Source organism: Cynocephalus volans, chromosome 3 (assembly GCF_027409185.1).
Source record: "Cynocephalus volans isolate mCynVol1 chromosome 3, mCynVol1.pri, whole genome shotgun sequence".
NCBI classification, from domain to species: Eukaryota; Metazoa; Chordata; class Mammalia; order Dermoptera; family Cynocephalidae; genus Cynocephalus; species Cynocephalus volans.
This window is the reverse complement of record NC_084462.1, coordinates 182,007,482-182,032,269: the sequence shown is the minus strand read 5'-3', so window position 1 is coordinate 182,032,269 and position 24,788 is coordinate 182,007,482. Positions and strand designations below refer to the sequence as shown.

General features: G+C 37.6%; 1 protein-coding gene across 1 annotated transcript in view; it reads right to left on the bottom strand.

Annotated features, from left to right (window-relative positions):
• The window catches only part of RCOR1 (REST corepressor 1), a 121,983-nt gene that overhangs the window by 6,675 nt on the left and 90,520 nt on the right, over positions 1-24,788 (bottom strand). Inside the window, exons 4-11 of the mRNA XM_063090932.1 lie at positions 20,958-21,010; positions 15,379-15,540; positions 14,542-14,660; positions 12,046-12,124; positions 8,467-8,661; positions 2,190-2,267; positions 1,891-1,948; positions 1,029-1,258 (exon numbers count right to left, since the gene is read on the bottom strand). Coding sequence (XP_062947002.1) covers positions 1,029-1,258; positions 1,891-1,948; positions 2,190-2,267; positions 8,467-8,661; positions 12,046-12,124; positions 14,542-14,660; positions 15,379-15,540; positions 20,958-21,010 — 974 coding nt within the window. The remainder of the gene's footprint in view (positions 1-1,028; positions 1,259-1,890; positions 1,949-2,189; positions 2,268-8,466; positions 8,662-12,045; positions 12,125-14,541; positions 14,661-15,378; positions 15,541-20,957; positions 21,011-24,788) is intronic.

Here is a 24,788-nt window from a genome sequence, read left to right as displayed (position 1 = left end):
CCGCCTTCTCACATGGCACTCCCAAGTGTAAGTCAGGAGGGGACTTCTGGGCTGTTTCTAGAGACAGACTCTTAAACAGCAAAGGAGTAGCACACACGATACAAAATAGATCATCTCAAATAATTCCTGCCTGGTTTGAGGAAGACTTTCATGAGAAAGTGACTTTGCTTATAAAGCCAAATTAATCCTTAAATCACCATGTCAGTGAACACATTCAGGTATAAAGTGGTTGGCAATCCCCATGCTCATCTGCCTTGGGAAGGGAGGTAGAAATGTGGCAGGGTGGGCCAGGCTAGAGGAGGAAATGACAAGCAACCCTGGCACAGAATGGGGGAGATGGCAGCTTAATTGAGTTGGTGAAATTAGTGCCACCACCCCAGAAATCACTAGAATGTAAGCCACCATCCTAGAAGTTCTAGCCAGCCACAGGCCTAAAACTGTCCCCATCAATACTTAAGCCAGTTAGTCCCAAATGGCATCAAAGGCTAGAAGATTTGGACAGCAGAGACAGACCTCAGGAGCTCCTGGTTGGCTTGCTGTGCATACTCACCCAATAAATTCATTAACCTCAGAATGATATGACAACACACTTTACATAACTAAGCTTTACTGACATTCCTCAAGGCACTTCCAACTTACTGTTTCATTACAGTTTTTACTATATTTAAGGAAATATTGGTTGGAGGATAGAATTAAGGGCTGGTTAGTCAGCTCAGTTGGTTAGAGTGCAGTGTAGTAACACCAAGGTCAAGGGTTAGGATCCCCCATACCGGCAGCAGCCAAGAAACCAAAAAAAAAAAAAAAAAAGAATTAAGAATTTTCCCAGGAATTAAAATGTGAATAATATACAGTGATCAATAACTGACTGCAGTAAACACACATATATTACAGTATTTTCCGGATAAGGTTACTGATACAGCTGAAACCTAAAAATATATCTACAGTTGAAAAAAGTCATCCTTTCAGAAATTAAGTGGAATACAGAGCATGAACCTGGCAGAGAAGAGATTGTATTGTTTCAGATTTACCTCGTCTTCCTCTTCAGGCATCTTAAGAGAATTATCCGGGGACTTTACAGGTTTCTGGTTACTTGGCCCATTGGTCTCTTCTTTACCATGTTCTGCCTCCCATTCTTGTAAAACTTCATCTATGTTGAAGCGGCGTCGATAATTTACAAAAAAGTTTTTCACTTGTACCACTGATTTGTTTCCAATCACATCTGAGATTGCCTGAAAATCTCGGCCATATTTCCTGATGGCTAAGGATGTAAGAGAGCATTTTTTTTCAATACAAGAGAAGAACAAATTTTAAAATACCACACTTGAGACTTACCCCTTTATCCAGATAAGATAACACAGGCTTTTCATAGCAGGCACTATCTTAGTGTATTATACCAATGGAAAGAAGCAGTAGTCAATTCTAGGTACATTCTGTAGATGACTGTTCAACAAAGTTCAGTAAGACCTTGTGATCAAGACATTGTCTTCCCATCATATAGTTGTAGACATTCTCCATTTGTCTTTTCAGGAGCGCCAGGTCCAGAGCACCTCCAACCTTAAAATTCTAACACTTAATTTGCTTCTTTTGAGATTGTGTACTTTCCTGACTATTCAGAGCTCAACAGATAACTGCTAAAATGAAATAGTTACACCCTTTGACAAATGAGGCTTCCATGTTATTTTTTACAACTTGTGAGAAATGAGAAAGGAAAAAAAATGTAAAGCCCAAGGAAATACAGTAATTTCGCTAAGAGATATCCACTAGGAGAATATAATCCTCCAAGAATTTGATTCAATATGAGGATGTGCTGGGAGCAGGGTAGTACATAACTTTTTCCTAAAAATCTAAAAATTGTTCCTAAGCTCTTTATAAGGAAAAACTTTCCCATACCTTGTACAGCGAGAAGCTGCTCTTCTGTGGTCCAACGTGCATTACATTTCTGAATGACCTGGATATTAAAATGAGTCATTTTAGTACATTACATTTAGAGATGAGTATGTCCTCATGAGGGTTTAATGAACATTTCTTTTTCTCACATCAAAATTTTAACATCAACTAGATTTATAAAAGTATGCCTAGACCCTTTCAAAGGTAAAAGATGTATACTGCAGATACATCACATAAATATTAAATTCTTAAACATGTAAAACTTGGGTATGATTTCTGAGATGATGTTAACATAATCCTACCTCTGGAAGTCGATATGGTTCTATTCCACCATCAAGTTTTTCTTTGAGAGCACTGTTTGTTTGTTTAATATTCTGAATCTAAGAGGGGAAAAAAAAGATTTTCATTTGAAAAATAAAGACTTTTATAAAGGTATGAAAAGAAAATAGGACTAAGAAAACTAAAAAAACAGACCAACAAAAAACCAAAAAGAGGCTCCTAACCTCTGTTGTAGCCAAAACTTGAGGTCCCTTTAATATCCTTTGAGAGCATTTAACTAGATTCTCTAATTTGCTTGCTTACAGTAAACAGATATTGGATGTCCAAGAAGGGGATGGTGGTAAAAAGTCTCTTGAGTACACGGTCCTAATCTACTGTTTCCTAACAGGTACTCACCTGAGCCACAAAACACACATCTGGTGTCTGCAACAAAAGACAGAGACTGGAATGTCTGGGCTTCCTACCACATAGAATTGAGCTGAAGTAACAGAGCAGCCACAGTAAAGGCCTAAGAGGCACAGGCTTTACAAGAGAACTGCAGCTACAGCCACAAGAGCTCCTGGCACTGTGCTGTCCAGGCACGCCACTAACTCTACCCAGGGGAGAAAGATGCAAGTGCAGACTTCTTTAATCGGGGGGAAAGAGAAAGCAATTTGTCAGCAAGTTTTCCCTAAGCCCAACTTTAATGAACTGTAACTTCTTATTTTCTTACAAATTACCTTTTTTTTTTTACATTATCCCTTTGACTCAATGTTCCTAATATTTCACTCCCTTGCCCAATCAAAAGAAAGACACAAACAATACAAACTTTTATTTTCCCCTGGACTCCTGAACAAGACAAGTCATGGAAGCATGCCCTTTCCTCTGAACTCCAGGCAGAGGGACGTTTCTGGGCCAAGCACTAGGGGAACTCTGATTCTATTATTTCTCATCTTTGAGTAATCACACAAGCAAATATGAAAGCAAAGGAAGAATGGACTGATTTTCTCAAGCAAAACATCAAAGACATTCATGAGTAGAAGATGCTTCCAAAAGAAGAAATCTTACTCATAAAAGCAATTGAAGAAAAGCAGGGCTTCGGAGGAAGCAAAGGGGTGGGAGAGGAGGGGAATGGTAGTGGAAGACACTGCTGTATGGGCATTTCTAATAATTCTCTCTCCTATCCTCTTTTTAAAGACTTTTTATACTTACACAACTTTTTGAAAGTCCATTTTTTCAAGGGCTCACATTTTAGAGAATTCCACTTTCACACATTCTTTCCTCCTATTCTATTTTTTCCAAGAGGTTCAAAAGGGAGGGGACATGTGTAGGAAAAAATTTTCTCACTGGGAGACCAGTGGCCAAGTAAATAAGACCAGCACTGTAAGGTCCAGAATCTGACCCTCTTTGCCATTAGTAAGTGCCTCAGAGTCTACCAGAAATATAGTCCACTCCAAATCGTTCTGCATTTATGCCAAAACAGAAAGAAGATTGAAAATAAAAATACAGGAAATGTGCACAAAACTTACCCTACAATAAAACCACAAATGGGGACCTTGATTTGCTGAAATTTGCTTTAATTCACTTTGCGTTGAAAAGGTACACATCAGAAGAAAATGAACTAGTACTAGAACTTTACTCAAAGGAAGTTCCTGGGAAAGTAATGCCGAGTTCTCACATCAGAACTGACAACAGAACTCTGTGATGATGGAAATGCTCTGAGGCTGTGCTGTGCAATGTGGCCACCCCGCCACTGGCCACATGATGCTACGAAGTACCTGAAATGTGGCTTATGTGACTGAGGGACTGAATTTGTTATTTTTTCTATTTTAATTAATTTAAATTTAAATAACCATATGTGGCTGCTAGCTACCATACTGGACAGCATAATTATCAGGCTCATGCTTAGTGCTCTTTCACTTATCAAAAACCCTTAAAATACTGCAAGGTACTAAGATTATGTTCACTGAATTTGCCTTAGGCTAAAAACTAGACTTTGAAACTTCCAACAAGGAATAAGCCAGTACTTTCCTCACTTTAACTGGCTGTCATAGATGGCACAAAACTGGGCATTTAATGCATTTTGATTAGGTAACATGCACTTTCCAATGAGATCAATGTGTTTATGCATGCATTTTCTGTCTAAAATCAATAGATGAAGAAGCTGAGAAACTAAAATGCAAAATACCCACAGATTCTGAAACAAAAATTCTCATTAGACTACACCTCTGTTCCTGATGCATTTTCCATATCAGAATTAACCAGTGTTTATTAATCAGAGTAAGAGTAGGTGTTAGTTGCCAGCATCATGCCAACGGGAAAGGAAGTCAGAGTGGCAACATGCTAGACAAGAAATAGGATACAAAAGCAATCAGCATGTACAGAAAAAACAAAATCAAAACCCAAAAAAGCAATTCACTTGGCTGGCACCCTATCTAGACCTCCCAGTCAGACACAACTTTTTTTTCTACTTTATTGTATGCGTAGTGAATCCTCCCTAATGTCAGACCATTTCATTCTCCACCCAGGGAAAAACCTAATGCAACAGGCACTGCTCACCAGCTAATGTAACAGAAGTTCCCAGCCCCTCCGCCCCTTGTGTCTTCAACTTTCCGTGAAGCTAGGAGGAACAGTACAGTATGCAAAGCACTGGCAGGCAGAAGTCTGTTAGGAGTTTCTGGCAAGCCTTTTGCTTTTCCTGCTAAAAGGAACAGGCAGGTTAGCTCCGCCTCCATCTTGTCACTGCCCTGAATGCAGATGTGAGGGTTACGAAATGGCTTCTGCAGCTTCCAACGTGACGCGACAAGATGGAAAGCCAATAAGCTAAGAATGGCAGAGAAAAAAATATGAGAGTCTGGGTCCCCAAGAGCATCACTCAACAGTCGAACTAATGCCAGCAACCATGGATGTTGTGACTTCTCACTATTTGAGAAAAAATCCGTAATTCTTTAAGCTGTTGTTAGTCAGATTTTCTGTTATTTTCAGGTGAATTTTTCCCTGCTACACCACTAAACCTGGGGATGCAGAACATATGTCCCCTGGTGACTGACTGCCATTTTGAGTCTAGAAGTACATTTGGCAGTGAACTTAACTACTCCACAGTAGCCCTGAAACTATCCTAGCCTTAAGCCTTCCCTCTTCAAAACTGTGAACTCCTAAGTAGCTACCTTCAAATTTTAAAAATTCCTGCTCTTGACTCTGCTCTGAAATCTAAAGAATCTTTTATTTCTCATGGTACAGAGTCAGTAATACGTCTGTGGAAGAGTGGGTCTTTTTCTTTCTTCAACATATTAACATCAAACAGCAAACACTAGGAACTCACTTAGCACAGGGGGAAATGAGCCTCATTGTAGAAGAAGATACAAATGCAGAGAAGAGCTCACAGTGCTAATCAGAGAGAGTTCTTCCAAATGCAAACAGGGCTTAAAATGCTCTCTCACACAGCAGCCCTGGTACATCTGATATATCGTTGTTAGATCAGGCAGACAACGATTAATCTCCTCATTTGAAAAGAGGCCCAGAAAGATTAAGTGATTCTCCTAAGATTAGAGTGCAGCTGTGCCAGCAGCCCAGAGAAGAAGCTGACCTCCTTATTCCAGAGGGCATGCCTGGTCCTGGTCTGTGCTGCTTCCCTAAACTAGAAGAAAGGGGCCAAAGACCCCACTCTTCTCACCTATGGAGAGAAGAAAGAGAGAGAGAGAGAGAGAGAGAGAGAGAGAGCGAGCGCACGCGCGAGAAATGTACTATGCAATATGCAATCAGATTAAAATGATGAGCCATTTCTATATAGCAGGCACAAATAACTACAAAAGATAGTTTAAAAAACAATATCCTTTACAAGATTGTCCAAAAAAGTACTAAATATCTAGGAATAACTAACACAGAATGTACAAGTCCTGTACACAGAAAACAACAAAACATTGAGAGTAATTAAAGACCTATATAAGTGGAGGAGTATTTCATGTTCACTGATCGGAAGACTCAAAAAAGATGTTAATTCTCTATTCTGATCTACATATACAATTCCAATCAAAATTCTAGCAGAATTATTTTTCTGAAAATTAAGAAAGTAATTCTAAATTTTACATGGAAATACAAAGGGCCAGGGATAACAAAGACAATCTTGGAACACTTATACTACAAGATACCTAAATTTATAAAGTATGTAAAATTAGGGTACTAAGTATTGGTGAAGGATGGACAAACAGACCAAAGGAACAGAGAACCCCAAACTAGACCCACACATATATACATACTGGATTTAAAACAAAGGTCCTGCTGCACTGCAGCAGGGAAAGGGCAGTCTTTTCAATAAACAGTAACTTGGTCAAATAGACACCCATACAAAAAAAACCCAAAGAACAAAAAAACCATGAATATTAACCCTACACATAACAGCACATACAGAAAAATATTTCTAAGTGGACTGAAGATCAAAATATAAAAGGTAAAACAATGCCTATACCAGCCAGCCACAGCCCCCCAAAAAGGGGGTTGGGGGGGTATGTGTGTAAAACAACACTTCTAAGACAACATGGGAGAATATCTTCATAACCTTGGGAACAGTTATTAACAGAACTCAAAACACACTAACCAGAGAGAACAAGACTGAGAAACTGAACTACCTTAAAATTAAGAATTTCTGTTTATCAAAATATACCAGTAAGACTGAAAAGGCAAGCCACAGAATGGGAAACATATTTATAATACAAATAGGAAGAAAACAATTCAGAACCTGAATAAAGAACATCTGCTTTAAAAAAAGTCTATAAATCAGTGAGAAAACATACAATCCAATAGAGAAAAACAAAACAAAACAAAACAAAGCCTTGAATAGACAGGTCACAAAAGAGGATATCCAAATGGCCAATAAACAGATGAAAAGATGAGCAACCCCATTAGTCACCAGGGAATTGCAAAATAAAAAGTACAACAATATTATCAAAAACCCACTAGAAAGGCTAAAATTTAAAGACTAACTAAGCATTGGCAATGATGTAATGCAGTGGTTCTGAGCTGGGACAATTTTGCCTGTCAGGTGTAATTTGGCAATGCCTGAGAACATTTCTACTGTCACAACTGGTGGGGGGAGGGTGCTACTAGTATCTAGTGGGAGGAGGCCAAAGATGCTGCTAAACATCTTACAATGCACAAAACAGCTCAAAATGTCAGTAATGCTGCAGCTGGGAAACCCTGATATGGTGCAACCAAAACTCACATAAATTGACCGCTTTGGAAAACTGTTTGGCATTGTTTTCTGATGCTGGACATATGCACACTAGGTAACCCAGCAATTCTACTTTTAGGGATACAGAGATGTGACCAACAGAGATGAATATATAATGCACAAGAGTCATATAAAACAATGTTTGTGGTGGTATCATTTGTAAAGGTCTGGGTTAGCTCACTTGGTTAGAACACAGCCTTGTAACACCAAGATCAAGGATTTGGAACCCCATACTGGCCAGCTACCAAAAAAAAAAAAAAGGAACATTTTGGGGATAGCTGGTTAGCTCAGTTGGTTAGAGCGCAGCCTTATAACACCAAGGTCATGGATTCAGATCCCCATACTGGCCGGACACGCACACAAGCACGCACGCACGCACGCACGCACACACACTAATAATAAACCACCCAAATGTCTACTAATAGTAAAATGAACAATTTCTAGGATATTTATATAGCAATGAAAAAGAACAGAACAAGAATAATGGCTCTACACTACATGAACAGCTCTCACGTTAAAATTTTTTAAAAAACCCTCTGATATTTGTTTACATAAAATTTAAAAATGAACAGTCTGTGGTTTAAAAAATCTAAATGGTGGCCATTTCCTTGGAGAAGATGGGTAATGAATGAGGGGTATGAGTGGAGCTCTCAAGACAATGCTGTTTCTTGAAGGGAGTGGCAGTTAGAAGTGGAATTGAGGTGGGCTTTGGGGGCAACACTCCATTTCCTGATCCAGAGACAGGTTATAAAAAAATCACATCATAAAAAAATCATTGAGATAACAAGGGGTCTTCAAAAAGTTCGTGGAAGGATTGGTATTATCTTGTAATTCCATTTTTCCATGAACTTTTTGAAGTACTCTCGTATGTGTGTGTGTGCACGCGCGCGCATGTGTAAATATAATACTTCAATTTAAAAGTTAATTAAAAAAAAAAAATCAATGAGCTGGTAACCAAGATCTTCTGTCCAATTCCTTAGAAATAAAATGCCCTTTTGAGATGCACGGAAAGAGAACATCCCTGCGTGTGAAAAATAAAAACACTTCTAAATTGCTAGTTAACTCTTCTACCCAGGACTGGGCTTATTAAGTACCTGTCGTTTGATTGAAACCAATTCCATGTCTAGTTGTCTCAGCACCGTGGTAGCAGCAGTGGCATTGGCAGAAACAGCTTCCACGTCTTCTTGAGAAAGAAACATTCCTTTTGGAGGTTTCCGTTTTGCTCTATTTTTAGCTTGTGAGCTATGTTTTTCTTTTTTGACCTGAGGAACTGTCTCAGTAGGGGGCACCTGCATAATATACATATTTGATAAGTGAAAGTAGAAGATAAAAATGTCAAGTAAATAGTAATACACATATTTCCTTATCATGGCACCAAACCAAGACAAATATCATGCCACATCTTAATTATTATCGACAAATTCTAACAAGGAGTTAACAAAAACTTTGGCTACTGAATTTTGGCTAAACACTTCAAGGTGTACTCTATTTCCTTCTTGTATGGATACATCCTTATTATATCACTTTAAGCCTCTGATAATAAGCATTCCAGCTTCCTGTAGTAATATAGGAAGAAAAAAGGTCTGTATTCTCCTCTGGTGAGCTTTGTGGATATATGAGGGTACTTCATAAAGTTCATGGAACAACAGAATTGTAAGATAACACAAATCTTTCCATGAAATTTTTGAAGTACTCTCATATATATGTATATATTTCTCTCTCTCTATATATATATATATATGATATGTAGATAAATGAATAGGGTATTTTATTCTAATAGCAGTCCTTAGCAATATAAATGGACACATGACCCCAGAAAGAAAAAAGAAAAAAAAAAATGATACAGTACACATCTATGAAGTTCCATACATAATTCTTTAAATCTTCCCACTAAGAAACATAAACTTCAATATGAAACTATGACTTTTTACAAAACTTTTCTCTTTGGACGACACTTAACTTTTAGGGCAACTTATATAACTTGCTCTAAAAAAATATGCTATTGGGCCAACCCCCTGGCTCACTCGGGAGAGTGCGGTGCTGGTAGCGTAGGGAGCGGACGACACCAAGCCAAGGGTTGCGATCCCCTTACAGGTCACAAAAAAAGAAAAAAAAAAAAAAAAATGCTGTCATTCTAAAATGCATGACTGCTGCTAATTTTTTAAAGTGCTTTCTCTAAAACCAAAATCTTCAGAAACGAGGCACTGTAAAATTTTGGCAAGGAAAGGATTATGTCTTACTGATAACCATTTTATGAACAAGAAGTTTTTTAAATTGTTCAAAATCTCATCTTGTTAGTGTATTAACATTAGCTGATAAAGATGAAAATACGTTCAGGCCTTTTGTTTCATATTTTAAAAGACTGAGATAAAAAGACAACACAAACTACGATGGTAGTGATCACTTCTTGAACAAGTGGTAAATAAACAACATACAAAAATATTAGTAGCCAATAAACTATGTTCTGTATAGCACTATGCTGTTAAATAAAGATTACCTACGGACCATGTGTGTGGGGTTTTTTTTGGTGGCTGGCTGGTGTAGGGATTCAAACTCTTGACCTTGGTGTTATATAACACCACGCTCTAACCAACTGAGCTAACTGGCCAGCACCATGCACCTGTTTTAATAACATTTTAGTACTTAAAGAAACTAAAATTTAACCATTTTTATTTTTGAATAAGAAATTGTGTTATATAGGGGAGAGAAGGAGGGGGAAAGAGGAACGGGTAAAGGGACATGAAAATCAGCTACAATGTATATTGATAAGTTAAAGTAAAAAATAAATAGATAAAAATGAAAAAGAAATTGTGTTATATAAGAATTATAGAAATTGACATAAATCAAATATTTTCTCTTTCATTTAAAATGTTCCATTGAAGAACCTAATAAACATCAATACATCAAAACAAAGCTTACTAAAAACTCCAAGTATAATTTGATTTCCCAACAATCTAATTTAGCTAACCCTTGTTATTTGGGCACTCATATAAATCTGGATGCCAAGTGTGCCATCCAGAAAGAATTACCAATTTCCAGTTTGGTGATACATGTTTAAAAAAAAAAAAAAAGCCTTAAAAATGTACGTAGAACAAGGGTTGGCCAATTAGCTAAGTTGGTTAGAGTGTGATGTTGATAACACCAAGGTCCAGGGTTTGATGCCAGCCGCCAAAAAATAATTAATTAATTGATTAATTATTAGTAATTTATTTATATTTTACATAAATATTTATATATTATACATAGATTTATATATATTATTAATATTATATATATATATAGAGAGAGAGAGAGAGAGAAAGAGAGAACACTGACTCAATCACTCAACTTCCAGGAATTAATTCTAATAGAAAAAAATAAGTGCACAAATATTTAGTTATGTGATCATTAATTGCTTATAATAGCAAAAAGCAGGGGGAATAAACAACAAAGAAATCCATATAGGATTAGTTAACTCAATTATGAAAGATTTGTATGACAGAAGAATATATACCAATATACATAAATATATTTGACACAAAAACATATTCAAGGTGGGATAAATTTAAAAGGTTATAAAAATTACATTGAAAGATCCCATTCTATTATTTTGAATGGGCAAAGAGATGCAGAATTATGTATATACGGAGAATATACAGGTATAAACAGAGAAAGTTGTCTGGAAAGTACCACCAAAATGTTAACAGTGATTAGGATAATACTGTAAACATTTTAATTATTCTTTTTGTTAAGCTGATTTCCTACTTTATTTATAAAAAGCATATATTATTGATATAATTTTAATGTTTAGATATGTATAGACTCTTGTTTTTCCAGGTTTAAGATAACTGTTCTCATACTTTGGGGGAATACAGACTACTTTGAGAATTTTTTTAAAACTATAGACTGTCTTCAGAAAAATACCTTTATTGACACATGTAAAAGTCAGATACAATGGGCTGGCCCGTGGCTCACTCGGGAGAGTGTGGTGCTGATAACACCAAGGCTGCAGGTTCGGATCCCATATAGGGATGGCCGGTTTGCTCACTGGCTGAGCGTGGTGCTGACACCACCAAGGCAAGGGTTAAGATCCCCTTACCGGTCATCTTTAAAAAAAAAAAAAAAAAAGTCAGATACAATAGTAGGGACTCATGGGCCCCTTGAATCTGGAGACTGAAATCTCTTGTGTAGTGGTTTCTTAAATGTGAGTCTCCATGTGTGAGGTGATGGTGTCGGCCTCCCTTGAATGACTAAACTGAGTACTAAGAGGGCCTGTCAGCTCCTTGCAGTCACCTCATGACCCAGTAGGTACAGACCCCTGGGGTCAGCCACAGCTAAAAAGGAGGCCACCAAGGTTGAGAGGAGAAGGCACGTAGTAGCCTGGTCTTCACTAATACACTTTCCAGCCTACTGAGCTAATGGCTTAAGAAAGAAATCAGCGAGGACTGCTACCCTAGACAAAATCTTTACTGATTAATGCTAATTTTCCCTTTAAGGCTCCTTTACTCATGTTTCTTGGCAAACAAAACTCTAGCTTCTATAAAGCAAAGTTAGTATTGGTTAAAAAGTCATTATCATGATGCTTTGAACATAGCACTTAACACATTAAAAGTAGAATGAGCAAGAGGAATGTCTTATTTGCAGAACCAGTGATACAATTTATTCACCTAAACAACACTAGGGGAAAAAAATACCTCCTTTTTGCTTTCCTTGTTTTGATCAACTTCAATGTCGATGGGGTTATTTCCATTCGTTTCTTCCAGTTCATCCTCACTGGAAGACAAGAACAAATTACTGAAAGATTATTGTGTACTAATTCTATTTAATATACAAAAAAAGCAATAAATTGATTTAATGAAGGATTTAACATAAAATTTGTATGTTTTCAGACTGTTGAGATAAAAAAAATTTATTTACAATTCAAATAAAATACCAGCTCCATAGTTCTTTTAGTCTAAATGATGAGAAGCCTTTAAAATCAGTTTCTAGCTTGCCAAAGTAGGTCTAGAACACTACTGCTCTCTATTCAACTTTCACTATCAAAAGACATTTACTTTACTTCCCCATAATTATCTATAAGAGGACTAGGGAATGATTATTAAACATAACTGAGAACTTATGCAAGAGTGGAGTCCCACTGCATTGGGAACAAACTTGTCAACAAGTAAAAATCCCATTTTCAAGTCCCATCTTTCTACTCACGATCACACACAGTCTGAGGCTTTTTGGTAGCCTGCATAACTGATGTTTTAAAACTAAGTTAATTAAAAAATAAAACTCAAATTGGCATGGCTCTTCAAATACTTTTATTTATATCCTCCCATGGAGAGAGGGGGGGAGGGAAGAAGGAAAGAAAAAAGAAAAAAAAAATGCCCTGTAGTAGATTAGAAACTCTAAAAAATGAGAAAACTGCTGGCCTGTTAGCTCATTTAGGAGGGCATGGTGCTGGTTACACCAAGGTTAAGGCTTTGGATCCCTGTACGGGCTAGATGACAAAAAAATTTAAAAAGAGAGGGAGAGAGAAAACCAAGAATTGCAGCAGTCAAGCAACTTATCCCAGTGTGTACAGTTAAAGCAATTGAACAGTGGAAGCAGCAGAATACCCAGATCTTCAAATGCCAACCTCCCACTCTGTCTCAGGAATCCATCCCAGCTGACCACGCCAACTGCGCTGGGCCTCCTCCCCACCCACCAAGAGAAAGAGCCTAGGATTGAGGGGATTTTGTCCTAATCCCTGCCATTACTTTCACAGACAAGTCCCACTGGAAAGTCAACAGTCTCTGAGGTGCTGCTGCCATGGCTGGTGTGCCCCTGCTCGGGTGCATTCTGCCAGTGGTGAAGGTACACATGAGAACAGGGGGCACGGCAGTTCTCAGCACCAATGGTAGTACAGTAGAGACAAGTACCTGGGTGGTGAGAATAGGGGAGCATCGGCCAACACTCATTTCAGACTCAAGGTTAACCAATCCCGATATATTTTATTTAATTCTTGATTGCTGCCTAGTAGACTATATCTGCTTGTAGTAACAGACTCAATTTATAAATGGTAAACTAGACCTAACATATAGGGAAATGAAAAATTTAATCAAAAGTTAATAAGACTATTGATCCATAAATAGACCCAATAGTATATATGTTACAAACAAAAAATATACAGATGTATCAAGGTAAACAATTTTATAGAATCTTTAAGAGCTTTGGAGATGTTCTTAACACTACTCTCAATTTATGTTTGGGTCCAGAGGTCTGAATTCTCCAAGTGATACTCAACTCCCAGTGTGTTCTCACACGTTAATTCTCTTTCATTTGAAATCATAACATACTCTCCTGTGAAGGGACCTTGGGAACAACATAGTTCATCCTCCTCCATTTTATTTTGTATTATTAACTTATAAAATAATATATTATATAAAACATGGAAAATATAATTTTTAATAGTCACCTATACTCCTCATCACCCAAACACAAAAACCATTATGTTTGTATACTGTCTTCTGGACTTCTGGCATCTTCATTTTAGAGTTGAGGACACAGAGGCTTGAGGAAGAGGCACACTGAACAAACTTGTCTGTGAGTATATGAGTAGAACTTTCAGAGTTGAGACTAGAACCCATTTGTGAGTATGAGAATGCATGAGCATTTCCACTTCTTTATGCTATGTAGAAGACTGAGGAAGTGATGGCTAAGAAACAACCTACTTACTAAGCTATCCTTAAAACTAACATCCTTTCGAAGAAATTATGAAATGTTTCTCTCTGACTCCCACACAGAAAGCAGTCAAAAAAGGAAGTAAATCTAAACTGTATTGTCTTCTATTATTTTATACACCAAACATAAAAACATGTCAAAAGAGTCATATATCAAATAAATTTCAACCTACAAAAGAAAAGATTCCTTTTTATTAAAAGGAGCCACTCTTAAGGGGCTAGAAAAAAGTGTGTGAAAGCTCACTCATTCAGAATGGAAGATCACTGACTGCAGGGAAAGAGTGGTGAGAAAAAGTAACTGAAGAATGTTATTAACACTCACATGTTAAAACATCTCATGAACACTCAGCTGAAGAATACCTGTGTAAGGTTCCACTAGGAAGGCACTGGGGGAAATCCAGTCACTGTACCTTTCCTTTGTGTATTCACCAGCTATTAGAAATTCCCCTAAGTGATTACATGACACCCCAGCCACCTGCTCACCTCTCCTCCCGTTCCCGTTTTTGTTTTCGAGCATGGCGATCCATCACACTAGTTTTAGTTCTCGTCTTCTTCCAAGAGTAGTAAAATTTCACCAGACTTGCTATAGATTTATCAGGAAGCTAAATATAAAAAATGAATTTGTTTACGTTTCAAGCTAATTTTTAAAAGCCAATGTGTTTAGATATATTTAACAAGGCTCACTCACATTTTCAGAAATGTCATAAGTCATAGCCCTTTTTTTCTGATAAGGAAAAAACTGATTAAAGTTGTAATACATTTTCTAATTACTGAAGTTTGACTGTAAGTGAGACAATCAATGAAAGATCGTGAAGTCACTTTAAGACGAATCAGACTTTTCACATACCCAATGTCCTTAATATAACTTTTGGTTTATTTTTTCAAAATTCATTTTAACACTTAATGCACACATTGGTAAGCTTTTAAGTAGAAGTCTACCAAATAGCTTTCCAGAATGTACATGATAAGCAAACTTTCCCCAGGCAGACAGGACCATATGATACTCCACCTCCAACAACTGTCAAAAATACTTTCTACTGGTCTAATCTTCTAGGGAGTCCCAATAAGAGTGATTGGGGTGGTGGATGGGAAGGGGGCTGAGTTACAGTGGATAAGCTGGGACACGCTAGGAAGTGCTTTATTCCTCTGATCTGAACCCTCTTACCAAGAGAGCAGCATGTAGTAAGCTGTTTTTTCTAAAGGGACCTTTATTAAAAATAGGAATATTTGTGCTTGAGGATGATATTTCTATCTCTCAAGTATGTTACAGAGGAGAGAGGGTAGGAGGAGGGAAAAAAATCAATGATTTCATCTACTTACCATTTGTTGGATTCTATGAAAAGTTTTTCCATGAAAACTAAAGGCTTGCTCAAACAAGACTTTATCTTCCACAGTCCACTCATCTGGGAAGGGGGTAAAGTTGGGCAAATCAGCCAGTGATTTTTCAATGTTATGTTTATGCCAAAAGAGCATCCCAAGAGCCTAGAAAAATGGTATCAGTGAAATTTTAGATCAAAGAACTGAATGAAACATTAAAATGAAAATGAGATTAACAAAAGAAGAGCATGTCCTTTACATCCACACAAATTAATAAATACCTGATTCATATATATTGCTAAGTGACAGACTCTGTCATGTCCTTTTTTCCATCAATTCTTTTTGTGGTAATACATACAACATAAATTTTATGAACTTAATTATTATTATTATTTTTTTTTTTTTTTGTCGTTTTTTTCGTGACCGGCACTCAGCCAGTGAGTGCACCGGTCATTCCTATATAGGATCCGAACCCGCGGCGGGAGCGTCGCCGCGCTCCCAGCGCAGCACTCTACCGAGTGCGCCACGGGCTCGGCCCTGAACTTAATTATTTTTAAATGCACAGTTCAGTGGTATTAAACACATCTATAATGTTGTACAAAAATCCACAATATCCATCTCCAGAACTCTTTTCATCTTGTAATAATGAAACTCTGTACCCATTCAACAATAGTGTTCATTCCCCTTCCCCATTCTTCTTGCCCCCAGCCCCTAGTAACTACCATTCTGCTTTGTGTCTCTATGATTTTGACTACTCTAAGTGACTCATATAAGTAGAATTATACAGGATTTGCAACTTTTCGTAACTGGGTTATTTCGCTCTTCATAACATCCTCAACATTCAACCATGGTGGAACATGTGTCAGAACTTCCTTCCTTTTTAAGGCTGAGTAATATTCCATTGTATGCATACACCACATTTTGCTTATCTATTCATTGGCTGATGGACATTTGGGTTGCTTCCATGTTTTAGCAACTGTGAATAATGCTGTTATGAATGTGGGCATACAAATATCTCTTTGAGACCTTGCTTTCTATTCTTTCGGGTATAATCAGAAGCAGAATTGCTGGATCATATGGTAATTCTATTTTTAACTTTTTTAATGAGCTGCCATTCTGTTTTTCCCAGTAGCTGTACCACTTTATGTTCCCACAAACAGTGAATGTCTCAAACATTTTTTGATTTAAAACCTATTTTACTTACTGTTGAAAAAAAATTGATAAAGGCTATTTTATCTGATATTAGTATAGCCACCCCTGCTCTCTTTTAGTTACTATTTGTATGGAATTATCTTTTCCCTTCCTTTCACTTTTAACCTCTTTGTGTCTAGATCTAAGTGATTCTATTGTACATAGCATATACTGGGATCATGTATTTTTGCCTGTTCTGGCACTTTGTCTTTTGTTTGGAGAGTATAAACCACTTATACTTGAAGTAATTACTGATAAGGAGGGAATTGCCTCTTCATTTCCCTATTTGTTTGGTTTTGTTTTCTTTTTTTTTTTTTAAAAGATGACCGGTAAGGGGATCTTAACCCTTGACTTGGTGGTGTCAGCACCACGCTCTCCCAAGTGAGCCACGGGCTGGCCCTTCCCTATTTGTTTTCTATATGCCTTATAGTTTGGTTTTTTTGTCCCCTATTTCCAGGATTACTGTGCTATTTTTATGTTTAGTTAATTATTCAGAGTGAAATGCTTAAATTCCTTTCTCACTTTGTTTTGAATATATTCTACAGCTATTTTCTTTGTGGTTAACACAGGGATTACATTTAACATCCTAAAGTTGTAACACTCTAATCTGAATTTATAACAACTTACCTTCAATAAAATACTAAAACTCTACTCCTTAAACAGCTCGACCCCCACCCCTTTTTCAGTTGTTGATGTCACAAAATTATATATTTATACACTGTATGCCAAAAAGTTAAACTAATAATACTTTTAAATGCATAGGTCTCTTAAATAACCTATGAAAGAAATGTAGAGTTACAAATCAAAGTTAAATATAAGCTTTCAAACTATTAAAATATATATATATATATTAGTCTCTTAAATAATGTAGAAAACACAAACTGCACTTATGAACTGTTGCTATAATAATACTAGATTTATAACTGCCCATGTATTTACATTTACTGAGGTCTTTACTTCTTCATCTGACTATGAGTACAGTCTAGTGTCCTTTCATTTCAACCTGCAGGACTCCCTTGAGCATGCTTGTAGGACGGGTCACATGGTAATGAACTCGCTCAGCCTTTTTTCTTTTAACCTGGGGATGTCTTAATTTCTCACTCACTTTTGAAGCACAATATTGTCAGATATAGAATTCCTGGTTGACAGTTTTCTTCTCTTAACATTTTGAATATTATCAGCACGCTGTCTTCTGGCCTCCAAAGTTTCTGGTGAGAAATTTGCTGATAATCTTATTAACAATCCCTTATATGTGTTGAGTCACTTCTCTTACTGCTATTAAGATTCTCCTTCTCTGGCTGGCCAGTTAGCTCAGTTGGACAGAACATGGTGTTTTAACTCCAAGGTCAAGGGTTCAGGTTGTAAGAACCCAAATGCCCCAAGGGATCACACCGAGGAATCTAAGAACCCAAATGCCCCAAGGGATCACACCCTGATCACATAAGTCCTTCTCGGCCACACCCCATCATAGCACTGGTTGCCCTCTAAGTAGGGATTGTATTTTAAGCCAATCAGCCTTCCCTAGAAGCCCTATATATATGTGCCGCCTAATAAACGAGCCCTCTCCAGTGGATCGTCAACTGGTGTCGACTCATCCTTTCACAGGTTTCCTGCCCAAAAAAACCCCCAAAACCAAAGCCACTGCAAACAAACAAAAACCGATTTTCTTTTTCTCTTCAACTTTTGAAAGTTTCATTACGCATCTTGGTGTGTGTCTCTTTGATTCGTCTTACTTGAAGTTCACTGAGCTTCTTGAGTGTTTATATTCATGTCTTTGACCAGGTTTGGGGAGTTGTGGGCCATTATTTCTTCATTCTCTCTACCTTTTCTCTCTTCTGGAACTCCCACAAATATCCCACAGGACCCTTAGATCTGTTCGCTCTTCTTCAATCTTTTATATTTTTGTTCCTCAGACTCAATAATTTCAATTGTCCTATCTTCAAGTTCATTGATTCTTTTTACTGCCTGCTCAAATATGTCTTTGAATCCCTCTTGTGAATTTTTCATTAGTTACTGTATTTTTTAGCTTCAGAATTTCTTTTCAGTTTCTTTTGAGGTTTTTCCATCTCTTTACTGATATTTCTATTTTGGGCATGCATCATTTTCTTGACTTTCTCCACCATGTCCTTTAGTTCTCTGAGCATCTTTAAAACAGTTGTTCTAAAGTCTTTGCCTAGTAGATCTGCCACCAGGTCTTTTTAGGGACAGTTTCTGTTGATTAATTTTTTTCCTTTGAATAGGCCACACTTTACCATTTCTTTGTATGCACTGTGATTTTTTGTTGAAAACTAGACATTTGAGTCTAATAATGTAGGAACACTGGTAATTGGACTCTTTTCCTCCTCCAGGTTTACTGTTTTTTTGTTATTGTTTTTGTTTGTTTGTTTGTTTTTGTTTTGGGGTTACTGCAGGCTATATGTGTACCAAGGACCAGCCATAAGGTATAAAACTTAAGGTCCTCCCAGGTCTCTTCTGAGTCTGCCTTTCCCTGGTCATAAATGGCAACTTTCTAATTTTCCAAAAGCAGTTGCTTTTGAATATCCTAGTCTTTAATGTCTGGCTCCCAAAAGGGAAAAGAGAATAAAAGGAAAAAGGGTGCTGGCCCTTTAAATCCCTTCAGTCACTTTAAATCCCTTAAAGTCACTTAGGCTGGAGGGTGGGGGAAGCTTGCAACATTTTTGCCAAAGGAGTGACAAAAATGGCTGCTGGCCTCTGTCTGCACCTCTGTGATCAGAAGCAGAAATCAGCAATAAGAGCAGGTTCCAATATTTGGAGGGCAGGGTGCTTTTTGGCTACCCTGGGTCCTACAAGTTGTGTGCAAGCTGCTCCTGGACCACGTGCACAGCTGCCTGCATGGGGCTAGGGGTGGGGGATGGGTCGCTGCTACCTTGCTGTATGTAAGCTGGAATTGACAAAAGTTACAAGCCTTCAATAGACTCTAGAGTTCCAATATAGTTACATCAGACAGATTCTGACAGTGCAATTCCTGTCTAGGTGGGGAGAGAGATTCCTGAGCTTCCTACTATACCACCTAACCAGAATCCTCCTTGTTGTATACCCTTTTGTACACTAACTCATTTATCTCACAAGCCCTGTGAGGTAAATTCCACTATTACCACTTCTCAAATTACAACATGGAGGCTCTGAGAAAGTAAGCAACTTTCAAAGGTCACAGAACTAGTAAGTGCAAAAGCAGTATGGTTCTAGTGCTCTGAAAGCACCACACTTCTAATGCCTCTGTATATGAAAGGAGGAAGTAATTTATAAAGCACTCAATTTTTCTGTTACTATTGCAAAAATATTTCTAATATATTCAGTTTTCGTTTTTTCCCCTTTTCAGTTCAGAAATGAAAAAAGTACAAATAGGTGAGGAGCAAATTAGAAACAAAAGAGATTGTCCAGTAATACTTGCCTGAGAAAATTTCCTATATTATAATTCTAAATTGAAAATGATCACGCTGATAATAATCATTTCCAAAGTGGAAATTATCAAGACTAGGATCCTTAAGAATTCAGACAGGTATATTCAACAATCACCCAATAATATTTACACTTTCTAAATAGAATTAAAAAATTAATGATTTTCTAAGCAACTTTGTAAAGTTTGTGGGTAGGGTTTGGAAAAAGAAAAGTGTATGTTTCTTGCTTTGAAAGATTCTGGAACCATCTTGTTATAATTGGCTTTTCTAAAAGTATCTTCAATGACCTGGACAGAGTAATTAAAAGTAAGGCCAAATCTGAAAATAAGTATACAAATATATAATTTAAACTCTAGGTATCTTCAGTTATTAAGACAAATGAGAAATGTTAATAACTTACAGGCTGTAAGATCTAGATCAATGCCATGGAAAGTATTATCCAACTTAATGTACTTAAAATAAATAATGAAAATTAAAGCTGAAATAAGATATCATTACACTTTTGTAGAAAAATAAATCTTGTGGAATACTCATCAAAATATTCCAAACAATATTTAAAAGAAAACATTAGTCAAATGTTTACAACCTAAATGTGATTCAAAACAATGAATATTAAAACACTGTAGGTTTGATTGTGACAACATGAGTCAGAAAACAATATCACACAACCAGAAGGACAAACAAATCACATATTCAAATGAGAAAGCGTTATGCTCAAGTATCACACCCCTTAGTAACCACTAAGTGACAACTGCCCTAAGATGTGGACCTGCAGAAATGCACAGATGCCTTTCATATAAATGGGGCCTCTAATACCCCTATTGAGCAGGAAAAAGACCAGTGTCTCATTATAACGCCAAAAAGCTGTTCATGAGGAAACATCACTATTCAACACACAGAAGAAAAACATTTAATGGATTGGCTATAAAAACCCACCTTGAACAATAACAGAAAAACAAACCATGTCATTACCTGTTCCATGTTGTAGCCGTGCTTCTCTTTGGCAATAGCAATGTATTCATCCACTGAAAAACAAGATGAGAACCCAGTAAACACACTGAGAGATGGAGCACATGAATATGAATACATATATATGTATGTGTATGTATGTGTGTGTGTGTGTATATACACCCACATATATGTATGTATTCATGTATGTATACATGTGTGTGTGTGTGTATTTTCATGGCAGTCCTTGTTTCAGGACTGCCATGTATAGACTAAAAATAAAAAACAGATATTACCAAAGCATTGTCATATAATATGGTCCCATTACAGATCGTACATCTATAAATCCCACAGAAAAACGTCCACATAAATATACCCACACATTAACAGCAGTTATCTCCAGATGGTAAAATTATCAGTCTTTTCTTTTAAAAACAATAACAACAAAAACCCACCAAACAAAAAAACACTTGATTCTACTTAAATTTTCTACAACAAATAAGAATTACTTTGGTACTTTGAAAAACAATCATTTAGCAGTAAAAACAAATATGAAATTGGGGTTTGGTTTTAGTTTCAGCTGAGGGTGAAGAACAAGAAAGACATATCTATGTAAAAAAAATCTAGTGTCCCGCTGCCCCCCTGCCCATGCCCTCTACAACCAGACCAGGGAAGGAGCTGGCTCTGGGTCAGCACCCCCACCATGCCCTGTCCCCCAGCCCCTCTCTTCTCCTTCCACTGTTCCACATCTTAGAATGTAAAATAGTAATAATAGTAATTAATGACCCAATGCCTGGTATTCACTTTCAAATACTCCAATATAAGGTAGCAAGTGCTAGCTTTCAAGCACTAAGGAAATACCAAGGAAAATGGACTGACTAAACCTACAGAAGTTGCCACTCCCGAAGATAAAGGTTCTTCCTCCCCCAATTTTCTAGTTCTTCCAAGGTATACCAGAAAAATAATGAACTAGCTAGTCAACAGAACTGCCTTCTATTCATGTGCGATTTTCTTTCATGAATTATAGAAATAACACAAGCTCAAAAAAGAAAATCAAGTAGCACAGAATTGTATGAAATAAACAGTAAAATCCGAACTAGCTCCTATTATTATTCTCTCTTGCTCCAAAATCTCATTCTCCAGGTGTAATAACCAAACTTAAAGAAAATAGGTTGAGTGGTACATGTGCCCAATGTTACACAGATATAACTGGAAGAGACCTAATAAAAGTCAGATCTTCTAAATCCCAGTATGCTATTCAATTATACCACAACCACCCTAATTATGGTATAATTGACAACTAACTTAGAGAAAAGAAATCAGTTTTGAAAATTCATTCAAGGGCCGACCCCGTGGCGCACTCCGGAGAGTGCGGCGCTGGGAGCACAGCAGCGCTCCCGCCGCGGGTTCGGATCCTATATAGGGATGACCAGTGCGCTCACTGGCTGAGCACGGTGCAGCCGGTCACAAAAAAGACGAAAAGAAAAAAAAAGAAAATGCATTCAAACTCTTTCATAGGCATGTATTCTAATGTTTGGGGAAAAAATATCCCATCAACAAAAGAAAAAGTCAATCTAATTCAAACTGCAACTGCCTATAGTGCAACAATATTAAGGCACTAATTTTCTATTTAATATTTAAAATACTTACAAACTGACTGGTTACTTCACTCAGAATATAGTAAAATTCCAATTTACCTGAAAGTCAGAGAATGACAAACTAAATGACTTTATCATAAAAGTTGAAACTCATGATTTTAAAGGTAGGGGGAGGGAGGAGGAAGGAATTGTCCCAAAGTGTGTTTGTCCCTTGCTTTTCACTTCACAACAGGGTAGATTATGCCAAATAACAAAAGTGCTCCAAGGTACTAAGAAACACCACTGTAGGTGAGGCTGCAGTAAAAGATGGCTCACTGCACACCTGGCCAGAACCCTGCCGAGAGATGGGGGTGACGTGTAGGCTCATTCTGGAGGAGACCTAGATGCAAAGGACAGAACACTAGCCCCACGAACATATTACAGGTCAGATGATGAAAAGCAGGTAATGAGATGTGTTCTAGGAGCCAGGAACAAGAATATATAAGGGGGAGGGCCGGCTCCTGGCTCACTTGGGAGATTGTGGTGCTGATAACACCAAGGCCACAGGTTTGGATCCCTATAGAGGGATGGCCAGTTAGCTCACGTGGGAGAGAGTGGTGCTGACAACATGAAGTCATCTTTAAAAAAAAAAAGAAAATATAAGGGGAAAAGAGAAAACAATCTACAGTAAATTGAACCCTGCAGGTCTGCTTGTTTACTCTACAGTAAATTGAATCCTGCAGAAGGTCTGCTTGTTTACTCTGTCTAACAATGGCTCTAAGGGTTCCTTCTTTCACTAAACATTTGGTGAATGAATAAATGAACCTCAAACTTATACTGAAAAATTTCAACTATGCGAGCATACTGTTATTTACCTTAGCTGAATGAGGAATGTATGCATAGTCACCTGTCTAGTCACATGATCTTTAAGCAAATAAATGCACAGGCTTAAACAGGGATGCAGGAGGCCCTGAAGTGGGCTGCCACAGGAGGCCGTCCTGCCCAGGGTTCTCAGGGCAGATGCAATCTGCTCAAGAGTCCATTCTGCTACATGAGTCACAGGCCCTATTAAGCCTGTCATCATTGTCTCCAACCAGATTTAGCTCAAAATTACAAGGGAAACACAAGCATTCTTTAGATGCTACCTCATTTTCATTTGTGGTTTTTTTTTTTTTTTTAATTATTATTGATTATACATATTCATGGCACAGGAGGTGACTGTCAGCACCTGTGCTCAAGACATGGTGAGCAAATCAATGCTGTCAGCATGCCCAACACCTCGAACTGCAATTATTCCCTGTGTCCCCCCACCCAACGTCTCCCCAATACCCCTTTCTCCCCACCAACCCGTCCCCCTCCCTGCTCTGACAACCCTAGGTCTGTTCTCTCCCTCTGCAAGTTCAACATGCCACTGTGGTCTTTCTTTCTTTCCTTCCTTCTTTCTCTCTTAGCTCCCACTTTTGAGTGAGGACATGTAGTATTTTTGCCTCTGTGCCAGGGTTATTTCACTTAATATAATTTTCTCCAAACTCATCCACGTTGCTGCAAATGGCAGAATTTCATTCTTTTTTATGGCTGAGTAGTACTCCATGGTGCATATATACCACATTTTCCTTATCCAGTCATCTGTCAATGGACATTTAGGTTGGCTCCATATCTTGGCGACTGTAAACGGAGCTGCAATGAACATGGGAGGGCAAGTATCCCTTCGACATGATGATTTCTGTTCCTTTGGGTATGTACCCAGAAGTGGGATTGCTGGATCATATGGTAGATCTATCTGTAGTTGTCTGAGAAATCTCCATAATGTTTTCTATAGTGCTAATTTACAGTCCCACCAACAGTGTAAAAGAGTTCCCTTTTCTCCAAATCCTCACCAGCATTTGTTATTTTGTCTTTTTGATAATAACCAGTCTGACTGAGGTGACATGATATCTCAAAGTGGTTTTGATTTGCATTTCCCTGGTGATTAATGATGCTGAGCATTTTTTCAAGTACCTGTTGGCCATTTTTATGTCTTCCTTCGAATGGAACAGAATAGAGAACCCAGAAAGCAACGCACAGACTTACAGCCAACTGATCTATGACAAACGCAACAAGAACATACATTGGGGAAAAGACTGCCTCTTCAATAAATGGTGCTAGGAAAAATGGACATCTGTATGCAGAAGAATGAAACTAGACCTGCACACCTCTCACCATATACCAAAATCAACTTAAAACGGATTAAAGGCATAAATATAAGATCTGAAACTATAAAACTACTTAAGGAAAACAC